The sequence below is a fragment of the Lemur catta genome, chromosome 18 (genome assembly GCF_020740605.2).
Source record: "Lemur catta isolate mLemCat1 chromosome 18, mLemCat1.pri, whole genome shotgun sequence".
Lineage (NCBI taxonomy): Eukaryota > Metazoa > Chordata > Mammalia > Primates > Lemuridae > Lemur > Lemur catta.
In genome coordinates, this window is record NC_059145.1 from 31,646,538 (window position 1) to 31,671,989 (window position 25,452).

The 25,452-nt window shown below is 36.3% G+C and overlaps 1 protein-coding gene across 6 annotated transcripts in view; it reads left to right on the plus strand.

The window, feature by feature from the left end:
- CFAP20DC (CFAP20 domain containing) overlaps positions 1–25,452 on the plus strand; it is a 219,928-nt gene that overhangs the window by 111,647 nt on the left and 82,829 nt on the right. For 3 of the 6 annotated variants that reach the window (XM_045530678.1, XM_045530675.1, XM_045530674.1), the window contains 5 exons: positions 4,007–4,143; positions 4,832–4,994; positions 6,386–6,502; positions 7,650–7,772; positions 10,132–10,466. In XM_045530678.1, the coding sequence (XP_045386634.1) occupies positions 4,007–4,143; positions 4,832–4,994; positions 6,386–6,502; positions 7,650–7,772; positions 10,132–10,466 (875 nt within the window). Of the gene's footprint in view, positions 1–4,006; positions 4,144–4,831; positions 4,995–6,385; positions 6,503–7,649; positions 7,773–7,991; positions 8,104–10,131; positions 10,467–25,452 lie in introns of those variants that run through there. The other 3 variants (XM_045530676.1, XM_045530673.1, XM_045530677.1) reach the window with 3 other exon arrangements.

The window sequence follows — 25,452 nt, forward strand, 5'->3', positions numbered from 1 at the left end:
TTTACCATCCATCTCCCCCACGAGTCCACCTTACTCCCTGTCTTACTAGAGCAGTGCCTGTCCAGACGAGGTACCCAGTCACTACTGAAAGAATGGGTGAATGGAGGAATAAATGACTGTGAACAGACTTTGTAAACTGTTAAAGACTCTTCAAGATGGAAGGTATTAATAAGCTTTTACTCCCTACTAGGTACAGCATTTAGCATATTACATGCATTGTTTAATATAATTTAATGGCATGACTTAGATACTATTATTATCCTGATCCTATAGATGAAGAAGGTGAGGCTTAAAAGGCTAAATGCCTTGTCTAAAATAATATTGCTATACTAGATCAGCCTTTTTTGTATTTTTTTACATTCTTTATAACAACACATATATATATACTATAATAAAAAGTAATCCAATTCAAAGTCTAGATTTTGGTACCAGCTTTAATTCTGATTTGATTTTTAGATAATAGATGTAAGTCTTAAGCATGACCCTTCAGTGATTAGAGTTGAAAATTCAGCGCATTTTTTTGGTTAAGCTTTGAAAACCCTGCAAACTTAAATGACTATAATAATTAGAACATTGTATCTTGAGACAAAAATGAATGTTTATTTTTCTAAAAGACAATTAGAGAGTAGACCCTCAGGTTTTACAATCTAACTACAAAGACATGTACCCCTCAGTAAAATAGCAAAATAATTAATGGTAACATCTCTGACCTACACAAGTTCATTTTCTGCAAACTCAAGAAAATGAAACGCCTAGAGCATGACTTTAATCTAATCTTGATTTTTAACCTTATATTATGCATATTGATATCAGTTCTTAAAAGAGCTCCTTTTAGAATTCAAAAGCATGAGTTTCTGCTTGTAGTTTTCTTTTATTAAGATTTTTCTCATTATAGAAACTTTTTCCCTTCTTTTTATTTTAGAAACTAAAGTTCTAAATTGCTTTTCTTAGTAGATTTTAATTAGGACCTTATTATAGTAGATACATAGCATAATATATGTTTATAGAGATAATTATGACAGTTAATATGAATATAAACAGAATTATTAAAGTGAAACAGGATTTAAGAATTGGTGTGTTCATTGTAATAACAAGCTTAAAGAGGTCTGTTAATTAAAGATATACTAAATAGTGGAATATATTGGTATACTTTGTGGCAGGGGGAAGTATACCAAAATGTACAAATTTTTTAAAAATAGACTTAAATTTAAATAGACAGTGGTGTATTACTCTTAAAAGAAATCCTATAGTAGATCTTCTCATAAAATATAGAATATATATTTTATGTTATTTAGGGAATTATAGTATATCAGGTTTTTAGGTGTCTCTTTAGTAGTTACTCGATATCCACTGCTAAACAAGAGATTCCTCTAAGAAATTCAAGGTATTTAGGATTTATAATTTTATTCATAACTATGAAGTAGTTATTATATTCATTTTGTCAAAATTATAGCTGGAACTATATCCATATGATTTCTAAAATCCTCCCTCCAAAACATTCTCTTTTTAATCTTGCATATTATCCATAATATTGGTGAGATTTATCCATTGTCTGTCATATGCTAAGCTGGGTTCCAGCAGAGAAGGTTCATATAGTAACAAATAAATGATCTTTCTACTCAAAAGAACTCAAATTGATTGAAGAGAACCTGCATATAGATAAAGAATATGGAAAAAAAAAACCTCAAGGAAATTGTCCTTGTAAGATATTTGAACAGAAGAACAGGCCCATAGCTGAATAGTTCCCAAGATTGGAAGGGGGAAAAAAAAGACTCCCATGCTGATATGGAATTCCCATCTAGTCCCATGCCATATCCCCCAATGGCCATTTTTCTCTAAGAAAATCAATGTCTGAGAACAAAATAAATAGTCTAGAATTTGTCCTACTTAGTCACAAAAAGTACAAATGTCTACAATAGATTTTTCCAGTTGGCCTGGAATTTGAGTGTCCTTTCTTTCTAATATCAATGCTGACAGACTAACAATCTTTTGTTGACCCCAAATGGATATTTATAAATGGCTAGAAAAAAATACAGATGCACACATAGCCAAGTCTATTTGGGAACACTAGGAAATTTCAAATATAACCTGAATAGCATCTGATTGTGGTGCCATAGCACTGTTGCAGTTTGAGAGCCTCACCATTTATATGAACATCAATGTCTTATTTATTCTTGACCCTTCTCTTTTATCCCTTACACCCTGGAGTTAGCCAATGCTGTCCAGTCTTCCTCCTTGATTCACACATGAAATTTCCAGGTGGATTATTCTTAAAATGAAATTCTCACCGCAGCAATATTTAAGTCATTTAACCCAACTTCCTCTCTGACTCATTTCACTTAATGATTCATTCATCTTATTCAGCAAGGATCTATCATGTGCCTACTGTGTGTCAAGCACTGGGCTAGGTGCTGGCAATTCAGGGTGACAGAAGCAATTGTCAAGTGTTTATACCTATTGAAGCACACATTAATTGGAGAATCCCATAGACACATGTAAAAGTGCAATTCTGACAAGTTCTGCAAAGAACAGTTTATGAAAGTGCCAATATTGGGGGAACTTACCATAATCAGGAAGGTCCACAAAGTCTTTTCTGAGGAACTGATAATGTAAGCTGATTACAGAAAGACCAAGAGGTCAAGGAAAAGCCTTCTAACCATGGGGAACAACATGTACAAACACTCTGGTAGGCAGGAAGAACTGAGAAGGCCAGTCTGTTGAGAAAGCAGAAAATGAGGTGTAAGATACTATGTTATGTCAGAACATGCATGTTTTTGCAGATGATGTTAATGGCTTTCTTCTTAATTCCAAGAGCAGGAGGGAAGCCACTGAAGAACTTTAAGTGAAGGAAGAGAAATGACTCAATTAGATTTATGTTTGTATGAGATCTGTCTGACTGCATTTTGGAGAAGGGATGGAAAAGGGCACCAGAGTAGACATAATCAATCACTTGAGTGGTTTTGTGATCATCCAGGAGAGGAAGGATGGTTGCTTAAAGTCCTCTGCAAGATCTTCTGCGTCTTGTCAGGAAAAGAGAAAATAGAGAGCATGGGAGATTCTTCAGGTGGCTTTAGGGGTCAGGAAGTGGCTTACACTTCTCATATTCCATTATCATTAGCAAGAACCCAGTCATATGGCTTGTATAATTGCAGGCAGTGTTCAGAAATGTAATTTAGCTGTGTGTGCAGAAGGAAAGGCAGCATGATTTGGTGGGCACACCTGTCCTGTTCTGAAGGTAACACCAGTTTGGTCTCTTTCTCCATAGAAAGAGATTCCTGTTGCCTACCAAATTTAGCATAGGCTCTTGATATTTTAAAGCTCTTTTCAGTATAACCCTACCTTCTCCAGCTAAACCAGTCACTTCCTCCATCCCCCCGCCCCCCAAACATACCTTTCCCTTTCCCTCTTCCATGCCTTTATTCAGGTACTTTCTTCTGCCTAGGGCACCCTACATTTCTTATTCTTGAAATCCTATCAGTCATTCAAGGTCCATTAAGAGATCGCTTATTCTTCATTCCTACAGGTCTGCCTTATGTTAGTGTCCTGTTTACTTACCTTATCACACCCCTTCTGACTCCCTGGGAGCAAGCAATATGTCTTATTCATTTTGTGTTACTGACAACCTCTAGAAAATGCCTGCAAGAGTACTCAGTTAAATATTTGTTCAGTTGAGTTGAATAATTTTATTTAAATTATTTACATAAAGAGAAAATGAAGGTTTTAGTAGCTTTTTTTTTTTTTTAAAGAAAAATATTTGTGGTAGTGATTTTCAAATGATGGGGGAACTTGTTAAAAGTATTCTGAACCCTCCTTCAAGATTCTAATTCTATAGTTCTGATAGCTCTGATGTTGGATTCCAGTATCTGCATTTTTTAATAAGTGCTGAGGGTTGGGAGATGTGATTTGGATCATACAGCACCTGGACTGCACTTGCAGAAATATTGCAACATGGTGTTTGTCATTGTGCCCATTAATGGACTGTTATTACCTTCCTTTAACAAAACAGATCAGTTCATTAACAGAGGAACAAGTAGTGTGCGGAACAGTAAAAATCAAGATGTTTGTCATATTGCCTTTGGATCCAAAGTTCTTGGACCACCTCCACTCTCTGGCAGAAGAAATAACATGAGGATATCCAGTGAGGTAGGCACAAGGTTTGATGAGCTTATCTAATTATCAGTGACGTGGTAAGGGAAGGGTTTCTTCCCCTTCTGGAGCGGAAGAAGGGGGAGACACAGAGAGACAGACAGACACTGCATGCCAAAAGTAGAAGGCTTGAATAAATTTGGATCAGAAATTCTGGATTTTAAAAGACATCAAAACTGTTTCCTTTTTGTCATGTCAACATAATTAACATTTACATTAATTATGTTCATAAATATGTTCACAGTACTTATAGGCAAATACATGCGAGCACATTTTGCCATCTTCTTCAAAAAAGGAGTTGGATCATGACCAGATACCTTACAATGAACAGATTCTCAAATTTTATGTTTTTTAATATTAATTTGCTCTGAATTTCTGATGTACACAGTGATTTGTAACTCAGCTTCTACCTACTAAAAATGGAGTGTAGCAAATAAACACATATTCATTTATGTGTCTAAGAGACTTGTTTGTCTTCTATTTTATCTCATTATTTTTCTCCTTCCATTTCTAATTTCCCACAATAATTTCCTGTTCCATCACTTTTTAACAGTGTTTCCTGTAGTTTTTTTCTCACCCTTTATATGTCCAAATATTACTTTTCCTATGTAATTTGTAGTTTCTACAGGAAATAAATGCAGTTCCTGTATATTTAAATGTACAAATTAATTCCTTTTCCTTACAGACAATTAGACCCACCGGGTCCAAAAACAACCGGTCGTGCCAGCAGTCCGCAGTACAAAAGTGTGTTAACAGTGCAGGAATGTCAGCCTTGCTGGTATCTGACTTTGAGGAGCAAGGAGATAAAGAAAATAGTCACCAAATAAAGCAGACAGTACCTATTCATGGTAAGAAAGAATCATGCAGTTAAAATAGTGAGAAATGTTCTTGTTAAGACAAATCAGCAGTTATATTCATGTCTCAATCTTAAGTCCAGAGAATTATCATTCAGTAATGAAAAGGGTGGTGAATTTTGAGATATATTTTGAATTCTTATGCATACATTATCTTCTGGAACATATTATTCTGTTTACTCCATTATTTCAAATTGCTGTAGTACCCCATGTTTTTACTTTATGGTAACCTATGTGGAAATAAAATAGCATCCCATTATCACTCTGTTTTGGAAACCCCATATGCATTTTAAGTTTTCTTAGCTTAATTTTGTCTTTTAATTAATCTGTTCCATTTGTAAAATGTTTTCTTTTCTCTTATCAATACAAAAACAACCCTGTGAACAAAGAAAGGACGTTTGTCCCATTTTACAAATAGAGATTTCAAAGCTCACAAAGAAGAAAAGTGATTTGCAGTTTGTAATCATTAGAAAGAATTGAGACCAGACCCCAGGATTTACAACTCCCTGTCACTTTTTCACCCTTACTGATCTGACTTTGGTGAGAGTTGAAAAGGGAGGCATTTGAGTTCATTTTATTTGATTTAGAAATTGATAATCACTATTACAGACAATATCCCCCCATGGAGTATAAAACTGAGATAAGGAAATGAATAACATAGCTATAAGTCCCACCTCCACTACTGACTATCTGTGAGGTCTTCATCAAGTTTCTTAAACCCTGTGAGCCTCAGTTTCCTCCTCTGTCAAATGAGGAGAATACCATTACTATTGACACTAGTACTAATATTAATAAATAACAACTGTCTTAAAGGGTCATTGTGAGAAGTCAGTGAGAAAAAACCAGTTAAGTGTATCATATTGCACCAAGAAATTAAGCATTCAGTAAATACTAAATGCTGCTATGAGTATTATTATGACAGAATTAAATTATACTTAAAAATTCTCCAGGTTTGACCTTAGTTCTCCCAGGTTCTTTTGGAAACTGCTCTCTAAGCTCTTGTTGAAAGTATATTGAGCTGCACTTCCTCTTTTAAAGAAAGAAATAATTTTTCTGTATTGGCTGTCAATTTTATTTTTTATATTTTTTAATATAGCATATTGCATGATTAACATAAATCAAATTACTTATAGTTCTCTGTAAGGTTATATTACATGAATAAAATGTATCAGCAATTTTGAAAGCCTAATAGGATCCTAATATTGGAATAGGAATAAATGCCTATATTCTATGAAGGAATAGTTATGTTTTTGATACAACTTCACATTATGTCAAAACGATACATGAATATTCTTATTATAGCAATAATTATATTTACTGAATTACTTCAATCCATATAGTACTTTCTGTTCTGGCTTTTGTTCTTTGATATGAAAATGTACCAGCCAATATACATATTATGCGTCCACATCCCCCTCAAGAACCATCAACAGATAAGAATAATAACAGAAGAAGATTATGGTTAAAAAGCACCAGCACAGAAAGGAGAGAGACACCCAGTGGTATGGCACTATTTCAATACTATCTTATATCTGTCTATTATACGGGGCAATGGAATCTTTCTCTGCAGGTTGTAAATTTCAAAGGATTATGAACCAATTCATTTAAAATATAAATGTCTGTTCCACAGGGATTACGGAAATCAAATTTTCTGCAAAAGAATTGCTCTAGAGCCCTAACAGAGATTTGCTGGATTAAATAGTACCACAGAAATAAAGGACTTCCTACTTTTACTCTCAAAGGCTGAATAAGCTTAAATTATTGTTTTTAAAAATGGCCCAAATGTGCTAGAGGAAGTTCTTGCCTGCAGACTTCACTAAAATTGAACTTTATTATAATTTTTCATGTTTCATTTATGTCTTTTCTTTTTAAATGGGGTTCTGTTCAGATTGTTTACATTTGCTATCTCTCCCTTTGGATTCTTTGCCATATGATATAATATAGGTTAAAATTTAAGCTCTTTGCAACCAGTAAAGCATTAGACAAATATAGGTAAGCTATTATATTTATTCTTATAAATACTGGATTTGAAGCATGTATGTATAGATTTATGTGCACATATATTAGTCTATCCTGAATCTAGCCCAAAGTGTATCATGTACACACATCTGTTGTTATAATTTCTCAAAAATGTAAGATTTCTCGGTTGGCTGAAATTCAGCATACTAGGTTTCATGTTGTTTCTATAAAAGAATAAATAGAAAAATTAATTCTTCAGTAATGCCTGTATTCATTTTGTTAAGGTACTGAAGTAAAGAGCTTGGTCTAAAAGAGTCATGTTTAAGAAGAATTATAATTTAATTTAAAGAAAACACACTTCATTTTATGTGAAACCCAAGGGAAAAAATATAAGACCCTTTAAAAATTATATGGGTTTTGGAATTCTTTTTATCACATATTGTAAAACTTAAATCTGAAATGTCCTTGTGCAAATATCAAAGAATTTTAAGGTGAGCCTCTACAAAAATGCAGCTGAGTTCTTCTTAAAACATTCTACTGAAAAAAAACTGCATATAATTCATATTGTTACCTCTAATTTGCTTTTAAATAATCAAATACAAAGTATAGCAAATTAAACCAATCTTCAAAAATTATTTTTTATAAAGTTCAAAAGAAGTAACAGAGTGGAAAATATTTATCTTAATAAAGGGAGTTCTTCAAAAAATAATAGCAGTGAAGATAAAGCCACAACTGTCCTCACTACTGTGTCCCAACAAGGAACAGAGATGTTGAACCCCAGCACTCTAGGACCTCAGTCTCCTGATCAAGCAGGTTGGCATCTTTATTACGCCATATTCATTGATAATTAATAAAATATAAATATGCTAAATATTTCAAATCCAGTCATCTTGAAAAGCTGCAATGCAACCATTTGCTAAAACTTATAAATTTTTGTAAATCTCCTTATTTAACCTCAATTTTATGTCAAACTTTAATGGATGAAAGAGTATTCTTATTTTAAAATTTTAACGCACTGGTTGTCCTGTTCAGAGTGAAAGTTTAAAACTTGACGTTTTACCATGACACTGTCACACTCCCCAAAGATGATCTATTGTTGCATTTCTTCAGTCCTCTTTATAATGGAGATGGTTGGAGCTGAGAGCATTGAGCCCATCAACATATCTTGCCTACCAGGTGTGTGCTACTTTTACAAAGGCAAATTGGTTTTGAGCAAAGGAAAAAGGAAAATAAATGAAAATTGTTTGTAGTTTGTCAGTCTTATTTATGCAATGTTGAAACCTTCATTAAAATGTTAGGTGCAATTAGTGTCTCTAGCATAAATCTGACTGTGTAGAAAAACTAATTAGATGTTTAGGTGATCATTCTTGCATTTATCTTGTTTGCTGCAATATTGTGATTACACAGTAATTTACATATTTTCCTAAGAAAACACACCAAATTATTCATTACAATTGATATGGAAATACTTGAGGTAAAACTACAAATTCCAAAAAAGCATGTGGTAGTGAGATAATTAGAGTTAGTTTGGTATACAACACTCCTTTTACTTTGACTTTTTGACAGTTAATAATATTTCTGGCAATAGGTCATCTGAATCGTTGAAGTTTATATTGAAGATTCCTAGTACCTTTTCCTACAAATTTCTTCACATATCCATGTACCCAATGCAATACATTGGCCTTTGTAACCTTTTACAGCATTTTTAGAGCACCTACTGTGTTTCCAAAGCCCCTGCTGTGTGCCAAGCACCATGCAAAGGGATTTGCAGTTGCAAATAGGTGAGCCCAGTGAATCTGTTTAGTTCACTGTCCCACAGCTACAGTGATTCAGGACCATCTACATCCCCTGTAAAGGTGGTCAAAAGTAGATTCATCCTGCCATTGGCCATATGCCTACATACAGGCTGTGTCCCTCTGTTCATTATTTCAGACTCTGAATAATGAAAGCCTTGATCCTAATAGATTTTCTCTAAGTAGTGTACATCTATCACCCTTTTTGCAAGCAAGTTATGTTATGTAATGGTAGTCTTAGGTTAAGAAACAGTTGAATGCAATAGTAAAATGTTTTATTTGTGCCATCAATGTTACATTTATTAAAGGTCTTTTTTGTTTGTTTTTGTTTTGCTTATGTAATATAGGCTTTGGAGTTAGCAAATCTTAGATCTCTCTTGGTTACTTTTATTGTGATCATAAATATAATAGGATTCAAGAATAATGTGTAAAATTACCATGTCCACATTGTGGTTCTGTGGAACAGTTCTTGCAAGATTTTACCGTTAAAATAATGCCGCAAAAAAGTAAATTTCAAGAAAAATAGAGTAAATTGAGAAAGTGCTCAACTTTTTCCTACTGTCATTCTAAAGAAGAAAGTAAGCATGCTTTTAATGATATCATTATAAAGATCTGTCCTTTCCAATTTGCCTGGATCATTGTGGTATAAAAGATTGATGTCTTAAAAAGCTTTGATAAAAGCATATCTAAGTGGTAATATACAGTATTTTTAAAGAAAACAAATAGCATGTGCAAAAAGATTTTAGTGTCAAAACATTCTCTTCTAAACTTAAACATAAAGGTCTTTTTCACCCAGCAGAATCTATCACTCCAATTAACAAACATTTCTATGGATTTACTATGATTTGAAAAATCTACTCAGTTTAGTCCATGAATCGTCCTGTTTCAATCAGCAGAATGGAGAGAAAAAGACTGTCAGCCTTTTCATGGTTTCCTCTTCTCCGTGATTTATAATCCAAACAATGACCAGATATTTTGTTTAAAGAAGCTGGTTAAGTACTGCAGTTAAAAAGAGATACTAGTAACTCAAACCCTTTTAAACTTGGAAGATTTTCCCCCTCTTGAATATCAAATTAATGAGGTTGTGCTATAAAGAACTTGCTGCAAGACAGGTGATAATTATTTCAGACTTAAAAATTTTCTGACCAGTGCTTCAACTCAGATGGAGAGGAAGTGCAAATGAGTTGCCTGTAGCTATAGGCACTAATCTTTGGATCGAATGTTTAGCAGGTTACAGGATGGTGGATAAATTGCCTTCCTGGGCTTTTGCATTATTTGATAAATGTTTCAGCATCAAGAAATTTTAACCTAACTACCTGCCTAAAATAAAATTTTTATGGAGCACTACTCTAATTTTTGTCATCTTTTCCAAATGTCAGATGAGTGGATATTTCCTGAAAATGACGGTCACGTTCCCCATTTGGTGCCCAGAAGACAGTCTTTACTTCTGGATGATGACTCCGGCCACACTTCACACCTATGGCTAGAAGCCAGCAAGGAAAGTGAACAGGATCAACAGGCAGAGGAAACCCAGATCATTCCAAAGGACATTTTCACTTTTTCATCAAGACCTCGGTCAGCACCTCATGGAAAGACTCAGAATATGTCCCCAGAGGAGCTCCCATTTACTTTGGATATAAAAGAAAATAACAGTGTGACAAGGAGTGACACCCAATTGGAGGATGATTTTTATGGTGATGACAGCAGCGAAGAGGTACACTGCTTGATGAGTGAAGTAGTCTTTTAAAGCACAGTTGTTCCATTAGCTCCAATAAGCACTAAAACTAGTTGAAATGAAAGAGGGGAGATAAACTGCTATTTATAAAAATGCAACAGATTTCTATGTCAGTCAACAATTACATCAGGTTGTTATGGTAACTCTAAACTGCTGCCTTTTTTTTTTTTTTTTTTTTAGTTAATAGCCAATTTCATTTTTAATTATGGAAACCAACTTTGGGGTTGTTTTTGTTTTTTCCATTTTAATCTTTGTCTCACAGAATGAGAAATAATATGCAGTTTAGTTATTATATATGATAGCAAGACCAGTAAAACATTGAGAACACATTGTTCTAGATCTCTGGGGAAATTGTGTTGCAGTTGCTAAGTATTCTGAATTGATGGTTTTCTGGCTTCCTTACTCCCATGCCATCTTTTCACCTTAGACCTATTAGGACTCATTATTTTCCATATGGTCCCAGAATTTCAAGAGTTGTGCCAATTAAAGTTTAGATAATGAATCATGAATTAGTGCTGGGACTTGGCTTACAGGAGGTTTTGTGTTTGGAATTACTTAGAATACAAATATGTCTTATAAATTAGTAAATTCATAAAAAGTTTTTAAAAACTTATTAAAAATTGAACTGAATATAGTTTGGAAATATTTGTTTAATACTTAATTTATTATAACTTTTCCCCATATGACATGAATTCATGTGTGAAATTTCTTTGACTTTATTCTTAATGGTAGCCAATCATATTTTATGGAAATAATTATTTTAAAAGCAGAATACTGTCAAGTTGAGTGTTAGTAAAAATTTATACAAATAATTTCTATATAGAAATTAGAGAAATGAAAAAACTATTTTTATGTGTGCTTATAAAACTTTGCACAAAAACAATAACTGGTTAAGAATCCTCCTTTGGACAGTGGGATATAGAAAAAGTCCATAGCTTCAACCTTTGGGGCCAGTTGAGGATATAGGGGGATTGTTTAGGCAGTAATTATGACTTTTTGCAACTTTTAATGAGTTTCTTCAGCAAGGTACATGAAGAATCCTTTTTTCACAATAACTTTGTTTCTGAATTTAATGAAACAAATGGTCATACCAAACATAAATCTACTACAAACTCCTTTATACATGAATAGTACATTTGATGCCAGCATTTTAAATGTTACTGTTGGATGCAACTGTCCCTTTCACCCTTAATAGCATAAGCTATAAAAACTGTTAAAATGGACATTTGTCTTCGGCACCTGGTAATGTCCCCATCCCAGCTGTTAATTCTTCCATGGTATAAATTGGCTAATCTGATCAATTAATTTATACCATTTTATTAATGGGATAGCTCATTCCCTTCCCATGTCCACAGCACCATCTTTCTTACCTAACCCAAAAGAATTACTATATTAGTGGAAACTTCATGGCAGGTGGAAAGTGGTAGTTCTCTGGAAAACTATGAAGGAAGTATTATGGGGAACTGCCCTTTAAATAACACCACAGGAGGAACTTACCTCTTCTATTAAGGAAGGATAAGCCTTTCGAAGAAGTAATAGAGCTTTCTGGGAAAATGAAGAATACCAGCTCTGAATATATTAATTTGGGATCTTTTACTATAGCTACTCTACTTCTGACATCCTTCAATGTTTCTTATGCAGACATGTATTTAGTACCAACTATATAAAATTAAAAACAAATTTATCATGCATTATCCAAGCTTTTGCCAGCATAGTTATCTGGTCATTCCTGTGCCTTTGCCATCAGGATTACAAGTAGCATATGGCTATAGTCTATGATGGGACCATCTCATTGGTAACACCTGTCCTGGCCCACCTTTAGTCAGAGCCCGCTAAGAGTGGCAGCCAAAGGGAGGGACAGAAGCCTTGCCATGTTACCAAGCTTTGGGGTTTGCTGTTAGAGAGACTAACAAGATACAAACTAAGATACAAAAATAGGACCAACAAAAATGCTATTATATTTAAACAAGTTCTAGAATTTGTAATGATCTCTTCTTGGCCAAATTTGTTTTCTTCTTCTTCTTTTTTTTATTTTTTGGTGATGTCTTTTTCTGTAGGATAACTTCTCCAGTTTATTAATTGTATAAATCAGTGGGAAATTGGATTATGTACTTATAATGTTTACTTACATACAGTCTTTGAAGAAAGCTCAGTTTAGTTAATTGTGGCATCCTTATTGGTTGCATTATTTTAGAATATTATATCCATATCATTATGTAATTATATTTAAGGAAAACATAATGTGTCATGTTGTAAATAAAGGTGGATAAATATAATTACTCAATTATATTACTTATGCTTAAAGTTTATAACTTATAATTAAAAGACTTTATTTGATGTTAGACCACTGGGTATTTTTTAAAGGGAAATTAGATGTATTTAGTAGCATATAAACTAGACAAAATCAAATCATGTTATTACGATAGAAGAAAAGTACACTAGTAAAGACTAATTAAAATAAGATTTTAGTGATACATTGTTTTTTGGGGTTTTTTTGATTTCAAAATATTAAAGTGGCACAAATGTTTTTGGTTACATGGCTCGCTTTTGGAATGCTTGAGTCATGGCTATAGGTGTGCCCATCACCCAAATAGTGTTCATTGTAGCCATTAGGTAGGTTTTTGCCCCTCACCTCCTTCTCCCTCCCCTGTGCTTGATTTTCACTAAGTTTTACTTCCCTCTGCATATGTGTGCTCGTCAGTTAGTTCTAATTTAATAATGAGGACATATGGTGTCTTTTTTCCATTCTTGAGATGCTTCACTTAGGAGAATGGTCGCCAATTCCATCCAAATTGTTGCAGAAGGCATTAATTCATCCTTTTCTATGGCTGAGTAGTACTCCATGGTATACATATACCACATTTGAATTGATGGGTACTTGGGTTGATTCCACATTTTTGAAATTGTGAATCGTGCTGCAATAAACATTTGAGTGCAAGTATCTTTTTGATAGAAAGACTTCTTTTCCTTTTTTTTTTTTTTGCAGTCCCACCAACAGTGTATAAGCATAGCTTTCTCTCTGCATCCTTGCCAGCATCTATTGTTTTTGGACTTCTTAATGAAAGCCATTCTAACAGGGGTGACGTGATATCTCATTGTGGTTTTAATTTGCATTTCTCTGATGATTAGTGATGTTGAGCATTTTTTCATATGTTTATTGGCTGTTTGTCTATCATCTTTTGAAAAGCTTCGGGAGGTGGAGGCAGTAAGATCACTTAAGCCCAGGAGTTTGAGGTTGCTGTGAGCTAGGCTGACGCCATGGCACTCCCTCTAGCCCGGGCAAAAAAGTGAGATTCTGTCTCAAAAAAAAAAAAAAGCTTCTATTCATGTCTTTTGCCCACTTTTTAATGGGGATTTTGGGTTTTTTCTTGCTGATTTGCTTGAGTTCTTTGTAGATTCTGGTTCTTAGCCCTTCATCGGATGTTTAGCTTGCGAATATTTTCTCCCATTCTGTAGGTTGCCTATTTGCTCTGTTGATTGTTTCCTTAGTTGTGCAAACACTTTTTAGTTTAATCAAATCCCATTTATTTATTTTTGTTGTTGCTATGATTGCCATTGGAGTCTTATTTACAAATTCTTCACTTAGGCTGATATTTAGAAGAGTTTTTCCTACATTACCCTCTAGAATTCTTATGATTTCATGCCTTACATTTAAGACTTTTATCCATCTTGAGTTAATTTTTGCAAGTGGTGAGAAATAGGGGTCCTGTTTCATTCTTCTGCATGTGGCTATCCAGTTTTCCCAGCGACATTTATTGAATAGGACTTCTTTTCCCTGGTGTGCATTGTTGTATGCTTTGTCAGAGATCAGTTAGCTGTAGGTAGGTGTTTTTATATCTGGCTCTTCTATTTTTTTGTTCCATTGGTCGATGTCTCTATTTTTGTACCAATACCATGCTGTTTTGCTTACTACAGCCTTATAGTATAGTTTGAAGTCTGGTAATGTGGTACCTCCAGATTCATTGTTTTTGCTTAAGACTGCTTGGCTATTTGGGCTCTTTTCTGGTTCCAAATGAGGCATAGAATTTTCTCATCTGTGAAATATGACTTTGGTATTTTGAGGGAGATTGCATTGAATATGTAAATCACTTGGGGTAGTATGGACATTTTAACAATGTTGATTCTGCCAATCCATAATATGTTTTTCCATTTGTTTGTATACTCTAGGATTTCTTCCTTCAGCATTTTCGTGATTCTCCTTGTAGAGATCTTTCACTTCCTTGGTTAAGTATATTCCTAGGTATTTTATTTTCCTTATAGCTATTGTGAGTGGTATTGAGTCTTTGTTTTGACCCTCAGCCTGACTATTATTAGAATATAGAAATGCTACTGATTTATGTACATGAATTTTTGTATCATGAGACTTTGCTGAATTTATTTATCAATTTTAGGAGTCTCTTGGTGGAGTCTTTGAGGTTTTCTAGGTACAAGGTAATCTTGCCAGCGAAGAGCGAGTGATACTTTGACCCACTCTTTCCCAATTTGCATACCCTTTATTTCTTTCTCTTGCCTGATTTCTCTGGCTAGGACTTCCAGCACTGTGTTGAATAGTAGTGGTGACAGTGGCCGCCCTTGTCTTGTTCCAGTTCTTAGGGGGAATGTTTTCAACTTTTCCCCATTCCGTATGATGCTTTCTATGGGTTTGGCATATATGGCTTTTATAATTTTGAGATGTGTTCCTTCTATACCTAATTTGTTGAGAGTTTTCATCATGAATGGGTGCTGAATTTTGTCAAATGCTTTTTCTGTATCTATAGAGATGATCATATGGTCTTTGTTTTTGCTTCTCTTTATATAGTGAATCAAATTTATTGATTTGCGTAAGTTGAACCATTCTTGCATCCCTGGTCCTGATGGATTATTTTTTTGATTTGCTGTTGAATTTGGTTTGCTAGTATTTTGTTGAGGATATTTGCATCTATATTTATAAGGGATATTGGTCTGTAATTTTCTGTTTTTGTTGTGTCCTTTCCTGGCTTTGGTATCAAGGTGATACTGGTTTCCTAGAAAGAGTTGGGGAAAATTGCCTCCTCCTCAATATTATGGGATAATTTCTGTAGTATGGCTACTGACTTTTCTTGGTAGATCTGGTAGAATTTGGCCGTGAATCCATCAGGTCCATGGCTTTCTTGTTGTTGAAGGTTTTTTTTTTTTTTTTTTTAATTACTGCTTGATCTCACTGCTCATTATTGGTCTGTTCAGGAGTGCTATTTCCTCCTGATTGAGTCTTTGAAGGTTGTGTTTTTCCAGGAATTTTTCCATTATCTCTACATTTTCTAGTTTATGTACATAGAGATTTCTATAATATTTATGGATGATATTTTATATTTCTGTGGTATCAGTTGTAATGTCTCCTTTTTCATTTCTGATTGAGCTTATTTGGGTCCTTTCTCTTCTGTTCTTGGTTAATCTAGCAAGAGGTCTATTGATTTTACTTATCTTTTCAAATAACCAACTTTTTGTTTCATTGATCCTTTGTATTATTTTTTTGGTTTCCATTTCATTTTGTTCTGCTCTGACCTTCTTTGCTTCTTTTCTTCAGCTGGCTTTGGGTCCAGTTTGTTCTTCCATTTCTAGTTCCTTGAGGTGTAACTTTAGGTTGTTAATTTGTGATCTTTTCTGTCTTTTTGATGTAGGCATTTAAGGCTATGAATTTTACCCTGAGGAATACTTTTGCTGTGTCATATAGATTTTGATAACTTGTTTCCCCATTGAAAAAACAAAGAATCTTTTGACTTCCATCTTAATTTTATTATTGATCCAATAATCATTCAGCAGCACATTGTTTAATTTCCGTGACTTTGTGTAGTCTTGCGTTTTTTCTCTGGTGATTGATTTCTAGTTTTATTCTGCTGTGGTCTGAGAAGATACATGGTATGATTTCAGTTTTTTTCAATCTGTTGAGACCTGTTTTGTGGCCTAAGATACGATCAATCTTGGAAAATGTACCATGTGCTGATAAGAAGAATGTATATTCAGTAGTTTTTGGGTAGAGTGTTTTGTAAATTTCTGTTAGGTTCATTTGATTTACAGTCCAGTTTAAGTCCATTGTTTATTTATTTATTTTCTGCTTTGATGATTTGTCAAGCTTTGACAATGGTGTGTTAATGTCACCAGCAATTAAGATGGTTCTATTTATTTTTTTTGCTTAGCTCCAGTAAAATTTGCTTTATATATCTGGGAAGTCTTGTGTTAGGTGCATATATATTTAGAATTGTTATGTCTTCTTGTTGAATTCTCCCTTTAACATTACATAATGACCCTCTTTTTCTTCCTCTACCCTTGTTTGCTTAAAGTAAATTTTATCTGATATGAGAATGGCTACACCTGCTTTCTTTTGATTTCCATTTGTGTGGAATCTTTTTTTCCATCCTTTCACGTTGAGTCTGTGTGCATCATTTTGGTTTAGATGTACTTTCTGGAGACAGCAGATACTTGGGTTGTGTTTTTTTCATCCATTCAGCTAGCCTATATCTTTTAAGAGGAGCATTCAGACTGTTAACATTAAGTAATAGACTTGATATGTGGGATGTTGATCATGTTGTTCATCCTGTTGGGTAGTACTTTATTGCTTTGTTTTCCCTCTTTTGCTATTGTTTTATATGAGTGTGAGTTTTGGGGATTTGGGGGGTAATTTTACACTGGTGGGTATCTGTTGTGCTGATTCATGTATAATGCTGTTCTGAGTATTTCCTGCAGGGCAGTTCTGGTCATGGCAAATCCCTCAGTGTTTGCTGTCTGGAAAATACTTATTTTCTCCATCAATTATGAAACTTAGTTTTGCAATATACAAAATTCTAGGCTGGCAGTTGTTCTATTTAAGAAGATTGAAGATGGGGCCCTATTCCCTTCTGGCTTGTAAGGTTTCCGCTGAAAAGTCTGCAGTTAGCCTGATGGGTTTTCTTTTGTAGGTTATTTGTTGCTGTCATCTTGCTGCTTGCAGAATTTTCTCCTTCATTTTGAGTTTGGCCAGGTTGATTATTATGTGTCTTAGAGACATCGTATTTGCTATGAATCTTCCCAGTGTTTGATGTCCTTCTTGTATCTGTATGTCTGAAACTCTGGTGATACCAGAGAATTTTTCCTCAATAATTCCCCCAAATAGGTTTTTCATGTTTTAGCTCTTTCTTCTCCCTCAAGGATACCTATAATTCGAATGTTAGTTCACTTCATGTAGTCCCATACCTCTGTGATTGCTTAGACTATTTTATATTTTTCTCTGCCTCTTTACATGACCGGGTTATCTCAAGAGCCTTTTCTTCAAGCTCTGAGATTCTTTCTTCTTCTTGGTTTAACCTGTTGTTGAATCTTTCTGCTGTGTTTTGAAGTTCCCTAAATGACTCTTTCATTTCTTTAAGTTCTATTCTTTCCTTTCTTATGTTTTTATGTTTTCTAGCTCTTTAGTAACCTTTTTATTGATTTCCTGAATTGGGGGAAATTTCTTTTTGTTAGTTTTCAACTTTCTCTTCAATTTCATTCATCTTCTTTGCCATCCATATTCTGAATTCCATTCCTGTCATTTTGGCAGTTTCCTTGTGGTTGGAGTTCACTCCTGTATCTCCATTGTGTTCCCTTACGGGTGTTGAACTATTTTGTTCTTTCATGTTGCCAGGGTTCTTCTGCTAGGTTTCTTCTCATCTGGCTCCTCTTCTCTCAGCTCTCTCAGAAGAATAGGATTGCAGGGCACCTGTTCTCCTTTGCTGTGAATTCTCCTGTTAGGGGAAGGGGAGGACCCTAGATGGAGCTTTTGTGTTGTACTCTGGAATGTTGACCCATCAGGGGAGAGATTGGTGCACTGAGAGCCTGTAATACAGCTGTTCTGTTTTAACCTGCTGCCCTGTGATTGTCATAGTTCAAGCTAGTGCTGGATGATCTTTGTGTGGGTTGGAGGGACATTCTCCAGCTCCTTGCTGGAAGTTCACAGTGGGGGCTGGTTACGACCCTCTCCTTGGCAGCTTTTGTGTGAGATTGCTCTGGCCAGGGTCACCTAGCAGAGGTGACAGTGGCAGCGGGTGAGTCTATTTAAGCAGTGGTCATGGATGACCAGGCTGTGGGCATTTGCTCAAACCAAGTCCAGAACTAATGGCTGCTCAGGGTTCAGGAGTCCTGAGTGAAGTGTTGGACCTTGGGAGATTCCATTGGCCCAGTGACAGTGGTGGGGACTCAGTGGTGGTGCCTTGGGGCCTAGCCTCAACTCTGGAATCTCAGGGCTGGTGTTTCAGGCCTGGTAGGGGCTCTGGTGTTACAGGGGCAGAGCATCGGGCTCGGGCACAGCTACAACTTCAGAGCTGGCTCTGGGGATTATGGGAGTAGAGCCACACATATGGAAGGCTGTTCTGCCAGTGTGGAAACTGCTGATGCCCAATCATGCAGGCAGGGATTTGCCTCAGCAACCCAGGGACCACAAAGGCAGAACAGAGCTGTTGGTCGGCCACAGGCCTCCAGCCATGGTTCTCCCTCCACACCTAGGACCTGCTGAGGTTGTCTCCCAAGACTTCTTAGGTGGTGCCTGTGGCATTTGAGGCTTAGATCCCATGTAGGGGAGGAGGCATGCTCAGCCCCTAGTCACAGGGGAAGCTTCTGTTCTTTCTGTTCCCTCCCCAGTCTGCCAAGGACAATGCAAAGGCTATTTCTAGAAGGCTGAGTCCTGAGCAGACTTGGCTTCATGCACCAGAGCAGTCAGGATGGTGTTGGTTGCAGAAATGCAGGATTGGAAGCCACCAGATCTCTCTTGCACCTGTTCTTTGGTGCAATGTCTCTGCACAGACTCTGAGCAGCTCTCCGAACAGCCCAGAGGTCTGCACTGGATGAGGGAGGCCCCTCACAGCTTGAAATGCCTGCGACTTTTATTCTTCTCCCAAAAAACAGTGCTCACTTGAGTTGCTTCTATTCTATTGTCTTCCCCTCTTCCCAGCAGTGTGAATTGTATTGGGACCCCTAACTTAATCTCTGAGTTGGTGGGTGGTGCTCATGAGTAAGAATTGGCCACAACCTGTTTGAGTCAGTAGATGCTGTAATGAGCTATACAGTTGTTCTCCCTGTCAGTGGTTGATGCTTGCAGGAAAGAGCCAACTGAGGAGATGTTGTTTTGTGCCTGTAATAGGCTTTATCCCCTTAGGAGAAGCATTTGAATGCCCCAGGCAGCAGGAGGGGGCCCTGTGGCTCCCAGGGGATTGCTTGCTCTCCACCACAACCGAGGTTTGTTGGGGAGCAAGGCTGGGTGTGGTTAGGTTGGGGGAGCCTCAAAGGCTCTGCAAAGTCTTGGCAGGGCTCAGAGGTCATATCCCAAGGCTCTGCGAGAGGGGCCAAAGCAGCCTGTCTAAACTGGAAAGGCTATTTGCAAATGGTCACCCAAATGTGCTGCTTGGCAGCAATGGCGAGGTGGGCTGGGAACTTCATGCCAAGGGTCCCGCCCTAGTCTGACTTTCCTGTGGGGACGTGGGATGGGCACTCCAGCAGATGGCCACAGCTGGGACCCCCATTGTACTCTCCCATCAGTTCTGCCCATGTGGGGCTCCATAGCCTCCCAAGTCAAGTTCTCATATCTCTCCCATGTGCCCCCTAGCAGCCCACTCCAGTCCTTGGGGCACAGGATCCCACCTTCATGTCTGACCCACTGGCATGCATCTCCAGGGCAGGCACCCCTGGGTCCACTGCAGGTCCTCTAGGGGGAAGGTGTGGGCCCCACTCATGCTGTAGCTGATGAGAGGCTGCTGCACCCAAAATTCTCAATCTGCCCTCCTGGCTGCAGTCTGGGATAAGGGGGGGAGCCAGGGGAGGAAAAGAGTATGAATGGAAGATAGCCGGGACCCCGACTCCTCCAGTCCCTCTCCCTGGAAGGAACCCTGCACAGAATGTCCAAGATTTGGGATCACGCTAGTTCTCCACACAATTCAGTGTTGCAGCAGGACTTGGGTTCGTAAGGGAGGAAAAGCTTCCAAACAATTCAGTAGCCCACTGATTACTGAAGGTGTGTGGGAAGGAGAAATGGGATCCCCCTTACCCTTCACTGTCCTCCTCCAAGCCTCTCTGGGTTAGATCTTCGCCAATATCTTTTCTCCTTTTTCCTATTCGTGTTCTGCTTTGCAATTTCCCTCATTGAAGTCCCTGGCAGGCTCCAGCTCTTCTTTCTCTGAACCTTACCAGAGCTGTGCCCAGTCACCCCTCTCCTTTGTCTGAAACCCTTTCTTCCCTCTGGGACAGGACACTCTGGCAAGTGATGTCTCTAGTTGGCCATCTTGCCCTCTTTCTGGATACATTGTCTTTGTAATTTAAGTTGCTAGTAATTAATTCACAGCTGAGGTCTTAGTATGAGAGCCTCAAAAGTATGGAATTTTTTGCATGTGTTCTTGTCTCACTCTTCTCTTTCATGTATATTTTATTCTGTAGGCAGCCATATATACTAGTATTCCTCTTAATTTTGAAGTTGTTCTTATTTGAAAAGCACACTATAGAAATGATATTTCTTGGTAAACCATAAAATCAAGACTACCATGTAAAACAAATTATCTTAGGAAAGCTATTAAAATAGAGTGCCTTTCACATTATTTCAGCATCTGAAAGAAACAAAAGCATGCTAACTGTTATTGTCTCTATTTTGTATTTTATGTTATTATTCCAACCAGGCTTTCAGTATATATATGTGGATTGCCACTTGAAATAGTTAGCTTTATATTATTTTATCATTCCTCTAATTTAATTTTTCGTCTAGAAATACTATCATTTTTCCCCCAAACTCTGCTGTGTTACACGTACTGAAGCAGATATTTGCAAGGCCAGGTAATTTGTCTTGTATAACAGTCCAAATTGGAATATTTGGGCCCCATGAATTATCCATATTTGGACATGAAGACTACCTATAGTGTTCAGATTAGCTAGAAAGCTTTCATATCTTCTCTCCATCTAAGTCTGTGGAAGCCTACAAAGGACAAATGGACAAACAACAGATTTTAAGGACTGTTTTAGTCCTCCATCCCAGCTTTCCCAGTGTTGTTGCTTTCAAGGCATTTTTTAGCACTCAGTAGTTAAGATATTTCATTTTATATTTTTTCCTGATAGCATATGTTACCGTATTATTCTTTAAACCACTCACCCCTACATACTTGACTAATGATTTTTAATTGCTTTCTCACGCACACTTACATACACACAATGGAAAGGATATTTAGTCCCCATAAGGGTTCTTACATTTCTGTGTAGCCTTTAAATACTTTTAAATGTCAGCTTATGTGTTGGAAAAAAATAGAAGGACTCTAGTTTGAGTATATTGCCTTGCATTTTATTCCTGTATATTATGAAGTATAATATAACATATTCTCTAGACCTACCAGGAAAATTTAATATTTATTCTGTATAAATAATCCTTTTAGGCTGTTCATATCCAGATGTCTTTATTAGTATCTGTTGAAGCTCTTCTCGGAAACAGTCACAAGTCTCTTGGTCTCTGTGATTTGGCTTTGCATTATTATAGACAGGTTAGGAAGTTTATAAAATGCTCATCTATTTGGAATCAGACATTCCTCCATTTTTGCTAAAAGATAAACATCTTGCAGATAAACATTTGGTTGTGGACAGGAGTTTTCTCAAGAAGTCTTTCAAGTGTTGTCAGTTAAAATAGCATGCAGTCTAACTTACAGAAAAATATGTTTTGTCTTGAACAATTAGAGGAGTCTCATCATTTTCCCTGAATATTCATAGGATGATGTTTGCTCCTCCCGTATGGTGCCTGTATCTTCTGCTATGATTTGTCTGTAAAGCATCATTGGCTACAGGTAAAGATGTTGCAAGAATAGTTTGGCCAACCCTTCATAATATCAGGTGTGCTGCAGGTTAGTTACTTGTTAAAAACTGCAGCATCTTCCTTTCATGTTATTTGTTTACAAACTGGTAAAATGTATTATAAGACACAACTATCACTTTTCTTTGTCACCCAGAGGGAACTGTATTACTTTCATAGTTTCCTATGAAATTTAAGAGATAGAAGTGCAAATTTAAGAGGAAGAAGTACTTCCTGGGGATGGTTGTTATGAAAACATTTAAGATACATTTGAGTAGTCTTCTTGTTATCATCAAAGAAATTATTTTTTCATTCTCTATGGCTGTCTTTAGCTGTGTTTGTGCAAGTAACTGTGTCCTTTAGTTGACAACAGAAGTAAACCTATACTGTCTCTATTGTTTGCTAGTGCTGTTGTATAACTAAAAGGTGGTGTCAGTTCACACATTTAGTCACCAAAACATTGGACAAAAGTAAAAACTCCTGCTGACTCGGTTTCAATTGCAAATTCAAAACTACTATTAAAAATGTGTTCAGAATATTACAGATGTGTTTTGTTACAGAACTTTTCAGAATGTTACATAAGATTTTTTGTTTCATGGTGGACTGAATTTAAAACACTCAATTGAAATGTAAATAAATATGATCATTCACTTTTACAAAGGCTAAAAAGAGTTCTATCCTGACTCACTCAACATTAAAGTTGTACAAAGAGCCTGGGTCCCATCTGCTCCAAGTAGGTGGCCCTCAAGAGTCATTAAAATTATCTTTTTAAAATTACAACTCAGCAAGAGCAATCCATTTTGTGCAGCCGGAAATTATTGTCCAAATGCCCATCTGCATGTCCTTTTAAGAAATGTAGTTCAACAGAGGAAGTGCTGGCTCCTTGGGGAAATCATTCTCATCTTCAGTGTACATATGCTGTGCTACAGTTAATCAGGCAAATTCTATTGATGTTCTTGGCACTGGGGCGTGATTGAATATTTAACAAACAAATGTTGCTGAGCCCAGAAGACAAACGGTTCAAGAGATTTGGGACTTTTAAAAAAATATATTAAGTTAAATCAAAAGCATTTTGTATTTGTTCTTCTGAGAAACAGATGAACAGATGATTGGAATGTGAAAATGGCATGACAACTTCTTTGCTACTCTGACAAATTATATTCAATTGCTGCATAGGTTTTCAGTAGCTAAATGATAAACCAAAAGGGAAAAAGTGATTGTTCTTTTCAATCAGATCACAGTAAGCTAACTTCTTATGCATATATCAGATTTATATGTTATATAGAAAAAATTAATCCAAAAACATGTTGAGCCCAAGTGAGTTACATATGGGAAATCAACAAACATCATCTCTACCTTATAAAAGAGGCAAAAGCATTACTAACAAAAGGAATAGGGTTTTGCCAGTGTACCACTCCTAGTAAATACTGTACTATTTTTATTCTCCATTTATTTCCTCTCTATATGAGAAGCTGACCCAAGGCAAATCAAAATATTACTTAAATTTAGTCTCACATATCATCTTTCTTTTCTTAGTCATCTTAATTCCTCGTTTGGAATCTGGAATAAACGAGAATTAGTGGTTCTGAGCAGCCAAGGTAAACAAGCCTGTTGTACCCTGCTTAGATTCTCCAGTTATTTGTCCTTTCCATATATTTACAATAGCATGGAAACATATTACCGTGGAAATGCAGTGCAACCAGAAGAATGCTCACCAGGGTACACAACTAAATCCATCTGTTTCTCGGCTCATCTCCAAGCCAGAGTATGTCTTAGGAAAAATGCGAAATGAATGTCCATGCACATACTCATGAATATTTTCAGGTATATAAGCACTGGTCATGCCAAGCAAAGAGAAATGTTTTACACCTGAGTAAACTACTGGAAGGAAGAAAAGGCTGCACTCTGACCCACCACGGGTGGAAAAATAGACTTCTTACCAAATGCATTTAAGGTATTTTCTAAATGATATAGCAAACGTGGTTTTCTAAATTCCCAAAATGGTACATCTAAAATTTTTAAAATGACATTTGCTACCTTCTACCTTGTGATGTTATTGCTTTTTAGGTACCTTCTCTCAGCCATTATACTTTATGCCTCTTGCGGGTGGTGTCTGTGTCCTTCTCACCTGTGTATCTTCTGTAGTGTCTAGAAAATGCCTTACACGGAGTAGGAGCTTTATAAATATTTATTGAATTAATGTTCATTGCACAAACTTAATTTCTATCTATATCATGTACAAAATACATGTCTTTATTTTTTATTATAAAAATATGACAGAAATGAATGCATAGAGGATCTTTTTATCAGAGAAATCCCACTGCCAGTTGCATGTATCAATTATAGGAAATTAAACTGTAATTTTTTAAAAAATTTGGAGAAATAATAGCACTGTCCAGCAGCCAGACCAAATTAAAAAACATCTATGCTAGTTCCAGCAATACTTTCTTAGAATTAAGACCGGGGGGATGTTTGCTATATTTTTTGTTTACCTTCTTCTCTAGACAAAACTAAACTTTGATTCTTTTTTAATCTCTATGAAAAAAAAATGCAAGAGTCACCACTCCATTCCCTCGTGCTTTACACTGGGCATTTTTCAGGTCTTTCTGGCACTCTTTCCAGTTTTCTGCCTGATGGCAGGGTTCTTCAACCATGTGAACATGCTCAGGGTACCCAGAGTGGTAGGGAAGGGCACTCACTCAGTAAGTGGCTTACAGCAGAGAGGGTTGCCCAGTGTCTGAACCTGAGGCTACACAGGGACTGTTGCAAGTGCAGAAATATTCTCACCCTTCTTATGTTGTCACATGGACCACAAAGTAAGGGCCCATGGGTTGATACCCACTCACCATCTTTTCTTTATCCTACATGGGACTCTGAAAGATAAGTTTCTCCATCATTTATTTTATATATACTTATATGTATGTATGTGTGTGTGTGTGTGTGTGTATATATATATGTATCAGAAGATCAAGCTGGCATAGATAAAGAAAATTTACACCCAAGATGAGTACCAAGAAGAAATGCTTATGAGAGATCCTTATAGTCTGCAGTTCTCATCTTTTACTACAGATAGGTAAGCTGTTTCTTAGGAGAGGTTTTAAGACCCAAACGTACCTTTCTTGAGTGCACCGTTGTCTACTAATCCCAACTACTTCCCACAAAAAGAAAAAATTATAACACGACAGGGTT